General features: G+C 37.5%; 2 protein-coding genes and 1 non-coding gene across 4 annotated transcripts; all 3 read left to right on the forward strand.

Moving 5' to 3' along the window:
• Positions 1-1109: 1109 nt before the first annotated feature.
• Positions 1110-5212, forward strand: LOC105179151 (uncharacterized). Its single transcript, XM_011102751.3, has 7 exons — positions 1110-1270; positions 2236-2302; positions 2391-2449; positions 2530-2619; positions 2753-2892; positions 4363-4420; positions 4820-5212. Exons 2-7 carry the CDS (start codon positions 2236-2238, stop codon positions 4997-4999), a joined length of 594 nt encoding a protein of 197 aa, XP_011101053.1. The 5' UTR covers positions 1110-1270; the 3' UTR covers positions 5000-5212.
• Positions 5213-5965: 753 nt separating this feature from the next.
• Positions 5966-6038, forward strand: TRNAA-CGC (transfer RNA alanine (anticodon CGC)). Its single transcript has one exon. It is a non-coding gene; the product is annotated as a tRNA-Ala (tRNA).
• A 48-nt stretch (positions 6039-6086) lies between these two features.
• On the forward strand, positions 6087-11531 carry LOC105179152 (Pentatricopeptide repeat (PPR) superfamily protein). 2 transcript variants are annotated; one of them, XM_011102752.3, is made up of 12 exons: positions 6087-6628; positions 6868-7037; positions 7632-7709; positions 8095-8174; positions 8428-8512; positions 8848-9267; positions 9659-9766; positions 10250-10317; positions 10442-10529; positions 10641-10712; positions 10821-10874; positions 11034-11531. In XM_011102752.3, the coding sequence occupies exons 1-12, from the start codon at positions 6211-6213 to the stop codon at positions 11121-11123; spliced, it is 1731 nt and encodes a 576-aa protein (XP_011101054.1). In that variant the 5' UTR covers positions 6087-6210; the 3' UTR covers positions 11124-11531. The 2 variants fall into 2 exon arrangements, with proteins under 2 accessions (XP_011101054.1, XP_011101055.1); XM_011102753.3 differs by having other exon boundaries at positions 6874-7037.
• The last annotated feature ends 871 nt before the right edge of the window (positions 11532-12402 follow it).

A 12402-nucleotide genomic window follows, 5' to 3' on the forward strand; every position in this document is an offset into this window, starting at 1 on the left:
TTCTACCATCAACAACAGAGGGATAATTGGTAAGTTTCCTGTTTTATGATCATAGAGAGGAAGTTGGCTAGATACTAGAGTCCCCTGTATGGGGAGGAACTCATGGTTATTCAATTCTTTTGGCAAGTTGATATTTCACATATGATCCATGTTTGAAGGATGGTCATATAATGCTCTTTGAATTTGCTTTATTCCCGTAATTTTCAATAACGGGGAGATATTTATAATTATATCAAAGATTGGGAGGCATAATAGTAATTTAACCTTTTTTCTTTTTGGCCGTAGATTGTTTTTTGTAATTATCTGTTGGGTTTTCAAAAGGAAAAGTTTTGAATACCAGGAATCAAATAAAGCTCGATTTCTACGCGACCAAGTTGATATTAAGATGTACGTATTTCCTCTGGATCAAATATCGTATAGTTATGTGTCACTAATTGAATAATTAAAATCATCTAAAATTTATATGTTACACTATAAATAGAATCAACGAAAGAATTAGGGAGATATGGAAGAGCATTTTTTAAAATATTTTTCATTATATTCAGATCTACTTGAATGAAACATAAAATACGCCTTTAATTGTTTTTGAATTTAAATGATATGATGCATCAAGGATATTTGAACTATTATTGGGATCAAATGTTTTTTCTTTTAAATTCTTATTACATCCAATATTTTTTATTACTGGCCCATCATTAATATCATGATATCGGGGTTCCTAAAGTTTCAAAAGATAGGATATCAATGAAATTAGTAAATGTGATCTCTTAAATTTGCTATAATTATAAATAGTTTTTTATTATTTAAAAAATTATGAATGTCCAATCTTTATAAAGTCATTATTCGGGACAATCCATAAGAGAAGGTATTTTTTAGACATTATTAATTTTAAAGAGGTATTTATAGTTTTTATAATATAAAAAAATATTTATAATTATGAAAAATCTAATGAAAGGTTAATAATCCCATAAATAAATGGATGATGGAATATAATCAACTTTCTTGGTGGGCAAGCCTCGGAGCTCACCGCTTATCTCAAACCAACAGAAAATCGCACCATCTTTAATGCGACTTCTTTATATCATTGGAGGCCACAAGTCCGCTAAACATTGTATATAACTCAGCGTTTACCTCACAATTTGCATCACCGCCTTTTTCTCTTGGTTTTTGCTCTGAGAGCTCTTTCTCTCTAATCTTCTCCTGATTTGCTCTCTTCAAACCCTAACCCTAGCTTTTCTGTCGGGAGTTCTAAAGCATCTTTGATATACAGGTAATGTTCTTTTTTTCTCTTTTTCGCCTATCCTTTTCGGGCCTGTTGGATACTGTGTTGGTCGTAGGAATTCGTAGCGTGGTTGTTTCCTCAGTAATGGCCTATCTACGAGTTATATGTGTAATTTCGTATTCGAGCCGGGGCGGAGCGGGGATTCAGGTTCTCTTAATTCTTGAGTTGTAGTAGGATGTGTAGTAATTTTCTTCAGCCCTAGTTTCTGGAATTGCGATTCTATGATGTTTGTGAGGGCTGTACTCCGCGGGGGGTTGGGGGGTGGGTGGGTGGGGGGATAGTTTTTGTGTTTTAAGACGATATATATATATATATATATATATTTATTTTCTATGTAGTGTTTGAATTTATTTTCCATGGTTGTCTGTGTTTTTCTCCTTCTCCTACTACTATAAGTAGAAGAAAAAGAAGATGATTCACAGTTATCGTTTCTGTGTTTAGCAGAAGGTATGGTGTTTTTGATGTTTTTCTTGCGTGATATTCTTTTCTTCCTCCCATTTTTAGTATTTAAAATAATTGTGAGTATTGCTTTGTCTCATTAGTCAAAGGAATTGTGGTTTATTGGTTGCATTGCATCTGGTTGATGCAATTGTTTTCTTGAAAAGACCAGTTTGATATTGCTCTAGTCTTCTCAAGACTCAGTTGTTGAATCGATATATCTGTGTTTTGTGTTGCTTGCCTGGAACACATGCCTGCTTCGGATTGTACTGTTGCCAGTCAATTGGAAGCGGTGTTATCAAAAGAATTTCATTAGTTGAGACGAATACTCATGATTGCAATATATATGTCTTATAACAAAAAGATATTGCTGTTAGTGTTAAAACAAAATAAATAATAAATAAATAAAATTATAACTGTTACCTCCTCCTCCTGTCGCAACTCTCTATTTGTATACCATTTATTTTTTGGTGTCAAAATTTGGTTTAAGAGATCTGTGCTGGACTGTTTTCCAGATGGCAGCTAAACCTCTGACTACTGAAGCAATTGCTCTCACTGAGAAGAAAATGGACATGACATTAGGTTTGCCCATGAGAAATCCTCGATTTTGATTCACAGTACCAATGCTTGTTTTTACTAATTTCTTGTTTTTCTTCCAATTTTCATGCAGATGACATCATTAAAATGTCAAAGACTAATGCCACCAAGCCTAAGAACCAACGCGTCTCAGTAAGATTCCAAGTTCTTGTTTGCTTGCTTACTTGATACCCATAACATCTAATTTAACTGTTTCAAATTGATCTGTGCAGAATCGGGGTCAGAAATTTGTTAACAATGCTGCTCAAGATAAATTTTCAAAAGCCCGAAGGTTTATGGATACAAGATCATCTCTTAGACAGGTATGTTATGGAACTTTGAAGTCCAGTCCGTCTTTTGTATCTGTGTTTATCCACTCTTTGTCTGTCTGTCAGTATGTTATAGGATGCTTCTCATCTTGTGTCTCTGGTATGATCCTTTGTTGTCTTCTGGCAGGGAGCTCTTGCTCGAAGGAGGTCAAATTTTCAGGGAAATCAGTTCCCTCTGGCAGCCGAGGCTGCTCGTAAGGCTGCTGTTGCTCCAATTCGCAACAGAGCTTTTAACCGAAGCAGGCCATTCAAAGTGAATAAACCAAGGTACTTCTTTGCTTGTTCCGGCCATTACGATTGTTTCACTGGACATAATGATGTTTGCTGAAAGTGAAGAAATAGTTGGTAATTAGTAGCCTGCTTGGAGGCTATGGTAGCGGAACTAAGATGTTTTGGTTGGTGCAGGTAATTTGTGGTCTTTGTTGAATTTGGCATGTGCCTCTGCTTGTCTATTTTCAAAAGCATACGGTTATTCACTGCATTTAGTTGGGTGCTTCTGAGACTTCATGTTGATGTGACAAGGATGATCTTCAAGCCCTAGTATTCCTCCTCCTGGAAGTTGGTTTGCAATCGATGGATGTAGGAAGTTTCAAGTTAAAATTTGGTTTCCTGTTGAGGCCAAAGAGAATGCCTTTGCTGTTGGATAAGTCCAGCTTAAATTGCATGGAAGTTTATTTGTCGACAGAGATGGTCATGACTTGTTTGTACTGTTTGTGGTGGTGCATCTATTTGGTTTTTCGCTCCAAGTGCTGCATCTTTTTTGAGGTTATAAAGTGTTAACTGGGATCTGTATTGGTTGCATTGTTCTTGAAAAATTGCGTTGCCTGAAGGTGTAGGAACTCTTGGATGATATTCTGGAATCAGTAACTTTGAAGGTTTCTGTCTCTTGTGCAATTTACCTGTAGACGACCTTCTGCAATTACGAAGAAAGAATTAAGAGGATACATAGAATGCTGCCTGCCTTCAGTGCTTAGTGTTTCATGGAACCTAGAGCGAGCTGTCCATTTTCAACATCTCAATCAAATAGTTTTCTAGATTTCTGTGCGCTTCTGCTATCCTATGTTTTCCATGTGGTCATATGTGGATAATTTGAGTATCCAATTGCTGTTCCTGGACGTGATGTGGTGTTTGATGTGGTTGTTTTGGTTCAAATGTGATTCTTCTCTAGAGCCTTTTGAACTTTGGAACTTCTGCACAAGTTGGTGAATTGGAGAGGGTGAATATGAACTGCCAATTTATTTGGTGACTTTGCTCTAGCCTGAAGAGCACATGTAGTCTTGATTTTTTCCGTAGCGGAGCCATGTGATTAGGAAAGTTATTTATTCAGAAGGCTGTTAAAGGATCGGTGTGTCTTGGGGTTCCATTTACTTGTCAGATTGAAGTAGTTCCGTCGAGTTATGCATCTCAGACTGTTCTAGGGAAGAGGCAGCATGTTTCTTTCATCTTAATGGAACATGTTTGTCTAGGTGTTGATTGGAATGCAACTTTATAATTGAACTAAAAGATGTTTCGATTCACTATTGATCCTGGTATGGTTTGTTTTACGATGTTGGTTACGGACTGCAAAATAAAATAAAAAGAGAATGGTGAGCATTCCACATTGCAACTTGGTGGTGGTTGTATTTGAGCCAAAACAGTATCAGTCTTCCAAATGTGGATGCCTTCAATTTCCTGGTCAGTATTATTTCAAGTGCCATGGTTATACAGACCTCCAATTTTTGTTTGCTATTGGTGCAGGGCTGGGTCGTCAACTGTGCAAAAGGTTGCTGCAAATGGAGGTGGATTTGCTGTTAAGGTATTATTTCTGGTTTTCAATGCCCAGTATTGGTGTTAGTTAGAGATTGTTTATTTCTTAGTCGTTGGTTAACTTTGCATATCGTATGATTGCCAGTCATCATTTGTAACATTCAGAAGACCTACATCTTGCATTTTATTCTCTTCCTACCTGCCGAATGATTGTTGGGCAAGGATAGTGATTGTTGTGAGCTTTCAGGATATATGAAATTCTTGCTTCAAGGATGTTGGTTTAGGAATGTCTCGACTTGGGCATGAGTTGTGCCAATACTATGTTTGCCTCTATGTCAGTTTGTACGAGCTGAATGCTAATTGGACCTAACTGGAGTCTTCTCTTTTTGATGTATTATTTATGGTTGTGATGTGGATTTCATTTGATTGTGCCATTGTTAATGTGCAGAAACAACCGCAACAAGCCAATGCAGCAGCACCCAAGCAGAAGCCTCAAACCTTGGACTCACTTTTTGCCAACATGAAGGAGCAGAGAATGAGGGTGTTGTCTCAACAGACCAATGGAACAAGAAGAAATGGAGGTGGCCAGCCTAGAGTGCCATGGGCAAGAAATCGCGTTCCCAACTGATGTGCTATGCCTCTTTGGTCAGACATGGAAAAATGTTTTTATTTTCCGCGTGAGGTTTTTTTAAATAGGAGCCCCCCTCAGACACTGCAGCTTAAAATGCAATATTTAATGATATTGTCCGTTCTCTCGCCGATAACATCGACTTTGTTAAGTTGTAGTTGTATAGCATTTTCTTATGGTCTAAGGAGTAAAATTCCTTTTGCTGTGTGATCAGTTTTGTTACGTTTATTTGTCAGCACATCAGTTTGGATCGAAGTCTGTACTTGGTGCAACTTTTGATGTATTTGTAATTCGTTGCCAGCAGGTGTCGAACTTGTAGCAAATATGAATTAATGTCCCAAAACTTGTTAGCTCCGAGTGGTACATATCTGTTGGCAGATACAGTAATATTTTGATTTGTAATGTTTGGTTAAAAAGAAGAATTTTCAGTTTGGTGATGTGCGCTGGTTACCCGTTGCAGCCCTGGTGGCGCGGTTAAATTATACGGGAATGAATGTTGGAGCTTATGGCTTATAAATGAAGAAAGGACATTTTTATGCATCTCCAGTTAGCCGCCGCCCACCCCCCCTCCCCCCCAACCAAACCCATCAATATGGTCAGTGGTGAAACTAACCTTATCCAAACATTGTATGTCAAAATGTCATTCTGGGAAAGGAATCAAGATTCCTCTCTGCAGATAGATCACAAAGTCAATAGGCCGGTCGACCAAGTTATTTTTAAATTCTGCAAGTAATGGACCGGCACACCACATTTTAAATAAGAATATATTATAATGGTTTGGGTTGAGGTTTGATGTAATTATTTATAAATTTAATGTGATTTGAGAAATTATATTCAATATTTATTGAAATTTGTTTATATTTAATGAATAAGTCTCTTTATTAGTTAAATATAAATGGATGAGATGACAAAATGATAGTACAAATATCATTATATTTGAATTGACTTATTAATAATTTAACAAGAGGGGGTGTAGCTCATATGGTAGAGCGCTCGCTTCGCATGCGAGAGGCACGGGGTTCGATTCCCCGCACCTCCATTTTGCTACCTTTTGCCCCCTCTTTTCAATTTCTCCATTGATTGATTCATCATACACTCATTCGTCATTCCCTCTCCTCACAACCTCTCATTCCTCATCTCCAACCCTGTAATAATTCTCTTCAACACTTTCTCTTCCTCACTCTAAATCCCACCATCTTCAAATAATACTGATGAATCTTCAATCCTGCTTTTGCTCCTACCCTTTACTCCCTCTCCCCAGTTACTACCCTTCCAAGCACAATCTCTGCTGCTTCCTTCTTCCCGCCAAGACTATCCATCCCTCTTCCTTTTCCGGCTTTCCTATTTCCAAGAATTTCACTGCCGCAGCCAACAGTGAGGTCTCTTCCTCCGCGTCTTCTGACCAAGGGAAGCCGCGTTCTGAGCTTTTCGATGATCAACTTTTGGGACGGGTTTCTGCCGCCACAGATGCCGCGGAGGTGTTGCTTTTGATTGCTGAGGAGCGACGCACAAGTCGCGGAGTTGTCAGTGTTTCTGATTGTCGTTTGATTATCTCAGCGGCGCTTGACCGTGGCAATGCTGACTTGGCGCTATCTGTGTTCTCCGCCATGCGGTCGAGCTTCGATTCTGGTACACAAACTATGGTTAATTCAACATAGAACACATAGACGAGAAGTTAAAATATACTGTAGGAAGTGATGAATTTTGTTTACGTATGGTTGACTCTACGTGTAATGCTAAAGAAGTTTCTTTATCCTTGTTTGTAATTTCTGTCATTTTATTATCAACTTAAATATTTTATTACTAGAATCTACTGTTTTTTCATTTTCCTGTTTTGTTGCCATTTGGGATTGGAACTTTCACTTAAGGCTCAGGTTGGGTTGACGATACTAAGTTGGTTGAGAGATGGAAGTGGTCAAGGCCAGATGTACATACTTATACATTATTAGTCAAGGGTCTCGCAGCATCACTAAGGATTTCAGATGCCCTTAGAATGATTGACTGTGTTTGCCGAGTGGGAGTGTCTCCTGGTGAAGAGGTATTCTTCTACATGATCTAGTCAACCCCAATGTGTATGGTTAACATTGCATTGTAGGTTTCTCACTTATCTCAAATTGTACAACCGCTGAAAATTATTGAGGCTTGAATCACTTATTGTTTTTCTGTTACAAATCAAGCCTTTTATCTGATGGCACATAGAGGCCACAGGATTGAAGGCTTGGAGCTAGTAATTGCTTTTGAAATGAGATCTAGGTCTCACACATTCTCGTATCATTCAATAAAATTCTTTTGTACATTGTGATCTTTGTTGTTGAACAACATTTTCTGTTCCTTTTTTCATGTTTGTATGGATGTGCAATTTCATCTTGCTAGCTAATCTAATGATTTTAAGACAAATATTTGCGCATGTATCATGTCTGAATCCTTGAATTGGAGAACTTCGACATGGTTGATCATTCTGCAAACTCTGAGAAAAAGAGATCTTGAGAAATTGTTTTCCTGACTGCTATCCTCTGGGGGGTGGCAGTTCATGGGAAATTGCCTTTTTTATATTTGTAGAATCCTTTTTGGATTAAGCTATTTCTTGTGGGGAAGTGAGGTGATTGTGTTCATGTTTATGCCTAAATTCCAGGTTCCCTTTGGTAAGGTTGTGAGATGCCCAAGTTGTATGATTGCAATTGCAGTCGCTCAACCACAGCAAGGTATTCAGGTATATGCATTCAGTCCCCTGGTATTCAGTCGCTCAATCATCTAATAGTTTGGCACATAATCTTTAAAGTATCTGAACTGTCCAGAATGAAATACTATTCTATGTGTCTAAGTCCTCCTCTATTAACTCTTTATTTATACTTGTCTGTAAGGTGGATAAATGAAGCATCTTTGATCTTTAGATTTCAGGAATTGTAGGTAAAAGTGTTTCCATATATTTGCAGAAACTGTTCTATTATGAAAACATAGTATTGCGATGGTCAATTATCGGAAAAAAAATTATGCTGTGCCTCTGCTCTTCAGTACATTGTTTGTGGATTTGTCTTTGGCACACTGTGGTTGTTTGTTTTCATTTTAGTTACTGATATAGGCACTGCAATTTGCAGCTTGTGTCATGCTCAAAGTGCCGCTACCAGTATGAACTGGTTTCAGGCAACATCCTTACGATAGAATCTGAAGAAATTAGGTAGGTTATTTTCATCTCAATTTGTATTCTTCCAGCTTTCTATGCAGTTTGTTATAATATATGCTTGTAACTGGTCTGACTGAGAAGGATCTTTAATATTCAATGTCAAACATGTCCAAGATCATCAAAGCCATCTTCAGCATCGACAGAAGTGTTCTAATTATTTTTTTGCTTTAGTTGATAATAGAAGAGTATAAATGTAATTGATCCTGGATATTCACTTGTTCTAAGGATCTCCTCCTGCCGAACGCAGCATGGATGTTCCTGCGTGGAAGCGAGGATTACAATTCTTGCAAATAGTGAAGCAAAATATTCCAGCTGCCGTTCACTCTATTGTGGTACATATGCCTAGATACCCTTTTCATGTTTCGAATTGTACTTTATCTATATTTGTGATGTCTGTGTACATTTAGTCTTTTTGTGTTTTTTATGATTTGTGGGGCTGTATCAATGTCACCATTTGTCCAGTTTTTAAATTCCACTTGTGAACTGAAATTTTCCTCTAACTGTCTCTCCTTTAAATTTAAATTCCTATCTGAAAGTCTACAGTTTTATCATTATCATTTCCTTTACCTTTTATATTTCTATTTGAAAACCTGCACTACTCATTCATTATTGTTTCCTTTTATGCTTTGGGAAGCTTCATTAGATAAATTACTCTTGCTCTCTGTAGGTGGAGACCCCATCTGGTGTGGCGAGAACTCACAGGTTTGCCACTGAAACTGTTGATCTCCCTGCCCAGGAGGGAGAAAGGGTGACTGTTGCTGTAGCTGCTCCATTGGGTGCCTACAGAGAGGTTGGTCCTTTAAAGTTGAGTCCAAGAGTTCCCAATTTCTACCCCGGGGAACCCATGTGCCTGACAAATCATAGGGATGGCCGAGAATCTCGATTGCTAAGAGCGCCCTCTAAAGATGTAGGAAAATCCATGCTGAACCTATCTACCTTACTTCCTGTTCTTGCGGTGTTTGCCACTGGCGATGCTGCCTCTGGATTTTTCGACCCTAGCTTGCCTCAATTAATTGCAGCGGCTGCAGTTTCTTCACTTGTTGTGGGTGTAACTTTTAACAGTCTCATTCTTCCTCAGCTTAACAAGGCAGGTCTCTTTGCTAAACTAGTGTTCACTGTATCTTTACCTTTCCTCAGAACTTATCTGGTATAAGAGATGTTTTGTTCCTCGGGTAGTATGATTATCCTCAAGTAATAATCCTTTCCCATGAAACTTTACTCAAGTTGTGCATGAGAGCCTAAAATATTGAGCCTAGCAGCTAGCATCAGAAGATAGTCCGTGCAAACTTGACCTAATTTTCTAGGAATTCCTGTTTGAAGGATCAATTATTTAATCCCGGGATATGACCTGGAGAAGTGATAAATGTGAATTTATCTCACAGTATTTCAAGCCTATAATTTAGTGTCTGCTAACTGTGGTGGATAACTTAAAGGTATTTACTACCGACATGATTTCTTGTTTTCTCTGCTATAACCAGCTTCCTCAGAGATTAGTGGATATAACATCCATAAGGCAGCAGCTGTTGTCTCAGTATGATGTACTTCAGACTCGCATCAAGGAGTTGAAGAAGGCTGCTGAAACTGAGGTACTACATGGAAAAGGAATGAATTTATTGGCTATTCAGTGTAGAACAGAATTTTTATTATAAATATTTTAATTAATTGGATACATAACCGTATATATCAAAGCAACTTTTATCGTTCCATCTTCCGCTCAGCTGCCAGTTTGCAATGTTTATGAAATTTGTAGCAATTAATTGCAGAATTATGGAACTTATAAGAGAATCATCATTTAAGAACTCATGTTTGATCTATCAAACACTTCCTTAACCCTTCCTAGTCCCTACAAATAACTAATTCCAGTTTAGCTAAAATAATCGTATTGTACAATTTCTTTCTTGTTAGAAATTCAGATTTTTTGAGTCTGTTTCCTTATTTCATGACATATATTCCTTTTAATAATATGCACAACTGGGTGGTTAACTTTCAATGGCAATCTGTTAATGATGCTTAAAATATTGAAAGTTCATCCCTTACTGCTTCACAATAGTGAATTTCTTCTTCTACAGGTTTGGATGCTTGCTCGCATGTGCCAGTTAGAGAACAAAATCTATGCTGTCGGAGAACCTTCTTACCGGTAGGAACTCTGCACCTTTCCAATTACCTGTTTGATATTTCTCAACTTTGACAATCATGTGATGGGATAGAGCAGAGTTTCTTTGTTGTTCACTTCTTAACTGACCTTATACTTTTGGTTTTAGTGCTAGAAGAAGTAGAGTCAAAAGGGTACGGGAAGGATTGGAGAATTCCCTCAAAAATCGGGTTGAACTGATTGAAAGCTATGCTAGAGTATGTTATCAAGGCAAAAAGCATGAAATCTAAATAAGAATGATGCTCACATGAAATTTTGTTTGAACATCATCTCATGAATAAAGTATAATTATGCTTCACAATTTTCAGATTTCTTCAATGATTGAAATTGAGGTAGAACTGGAGTTGGATGTTGCTGCTGCTGAAGCAGTCGGTAATGTGGTATGTGCCATCTGCTTTGATCTGGTGTCGAGACATGAGAAATTCTGGCTCCTGTCATGCTTGATCTGGCTGAGATTTTATATTCCACCTTGGTTATCCTCCATGCAGGAAAATACTGCTGAGCAGATAGAGCAAATCATGGAAAGTGAGAATCTTGAAGAGGTATGCTGTTATCTATTTCACTTGATTCAACAAGAGAAATTGCAACCCCCCCCCCCCCCCAAGGGAAAAGAAATGGAAAAAATGTCTGCCTGGATAAACGGAAAAGGCCAATTGTTCTGGTATATTATTTGTTATGTGATAGTTAATCCATTATTGCAGAAATGGAGAATGCAAGCTGAGGCAAACGACGAAGCTGAAAGGCTTCTTAGTTCTGAGACTATTCCCACTGAGCAGGTTTTCAACAGATAGTTGGCAAAGAAATTGGGGCAAGGCATTTCCGTTTTCATACAGAATCTCACACACTATCCGTTACAAGTTATTGCCTCTTGTGGAAGAAGAGGATCCCTCTGGTACCGCTGAAGTCCACTGCTGCTTGCTTGTGAAAAACAACATCCAACATCAATCTAATCACGGCGCTCAACAGCATCACACAACACACACACAGTCTTCTCAAACCAAAGGTTTCACAGTAACTTACCGTTTCGGGGATGGAAATGCTTTTGCCCCGTTCTACGGTTAGTCTGCATGCTTACATTCATCTCTAATTTGTAAAGAAAACGACGACTACATGAATTCATTTTGTCGTGTAATCAAGTGTGTAATGGGTAAATTCAGAACTTCTTTATACTCTACTACAACAAAGTTGGCTTCTTGCTACGGTATTTTTGCCCACACCGGCAAAACCACAAGTACAAAGTTTTTGCCTACAGTTCGGAGTAGGTGACGCGAGCCGTCCATCTTGGTAGTGACCAAATTCAAGATTTTTGTACGTAAATATCAAACAGTATGAACAATGTCCATCTTGGTACTGATACCAAATTCAAGATTTTCATACGTAATGATCAAACAGTACGATCAATGCTAAGTTATCATAACGTAAATTCCACTGTTGATATAGTTCAAATGTTATTATTTGATATTTTCACATGCGATTTATACTTAAAAACAAGAATCAAATGCAGGTGAAGTTAGTGAGTTGGCTGAAAAGGGTGTGGGCCATCACCATGCTCACGAAATGAACTGACAGTCCGACCACGATTGCGGTTGCTCTAACCAAATGGAGCTTATTATTATTTATGTTTGTTATGATTAAGAATGTCAATGGGTAGGATAAGATTCTACTTAAATTCATAATATAATTTAGAGATTCAGACCCAAACTCAGATCCTATGAATATTCTTAACTCAGGCCCAAATTCAGACCCAAACTCATTAAAAAAATATAGATTGATTCTCTACCTATCGATACACATGGGTCTATGTACCCAATTTTGACAAAAAAATGTCATTTTCTTCCAATTCAATTTATTATGATTTATCAATCGATCTACTAAGAGTGTGCAATTTTCGATCAACCGATAATTGAAAAGAATTTTTATTTTTGGTTATTTTTTTTAGATTTTGATTGTTCGATTTGATTTCAATTTTTTATGCAAGTGAACAGAACCAAACTGAATATTGAATTTAAAAAACACACACATATATATAAATATAATTCAAATATAATTAAAAAATATACAAATATTAAA

The sequence above is a fragment of the Sesamum indicum genome, linkage group LG6 (genome assembly GCF_026168435.1).
Source record: "Sesamum indicum cultivar Baizhima isolate 11 linkage group LG6, ASM2616843v1, whole genome shotgun sequence".
Lineage (NCBI taxonomy): Eukaryota > Viridiplantae > Streptophyta > Magnoliopsida > Lamiales > Pedaliaceae > Sesamum > Sesamum indicum.

Bases quoted from the DNA above. Each gene is read 5' to 3' on its own strand.
- LOC105179151 (XM_011102751.3), top strand. From the start codon at position 2,236: ATGGCAGCTAAACCTCTGACTACTGAAGCAATTGCTCTCACTGAGAAG. The intron at 2,450-2,529 runs GTAAGATTCCAA...TGATCTGTGCAG, and splicing joins CTAAGAACCAACGCGTCTCA to AATCGGGGTCAGAAATTTGT. The intron at 2,620-2,752 runs GTATGTTATGGA...GTCTTCTGGCAG, and splicing joins CAAGATCATCTCTTAGACAG to GGAGCTCTTGCTCGAAGGAG.
- LOC105179152 (XM_011102752.3), top strand. From the start codon at position 6,211: ATGAATCTTCAATCCTGCTTTTGCTCCTACCCTTTACTCCCTCTCCCC. The intron at 8,175-8,427 runs GTAGGTTATTTT...TGCCGAACGCAG, and splicing joins ATAGAATCTGAAGAAATTAG to CATGGATGTTCCTGCGTGGA. The intron at 10,875-11,033 runs GTATGCTGTTAT...CCATTATTGCAG, and splicing joins AAAGTGAGAATCTTGAAGAG to AAATGGAGAATGCAAGCTGA.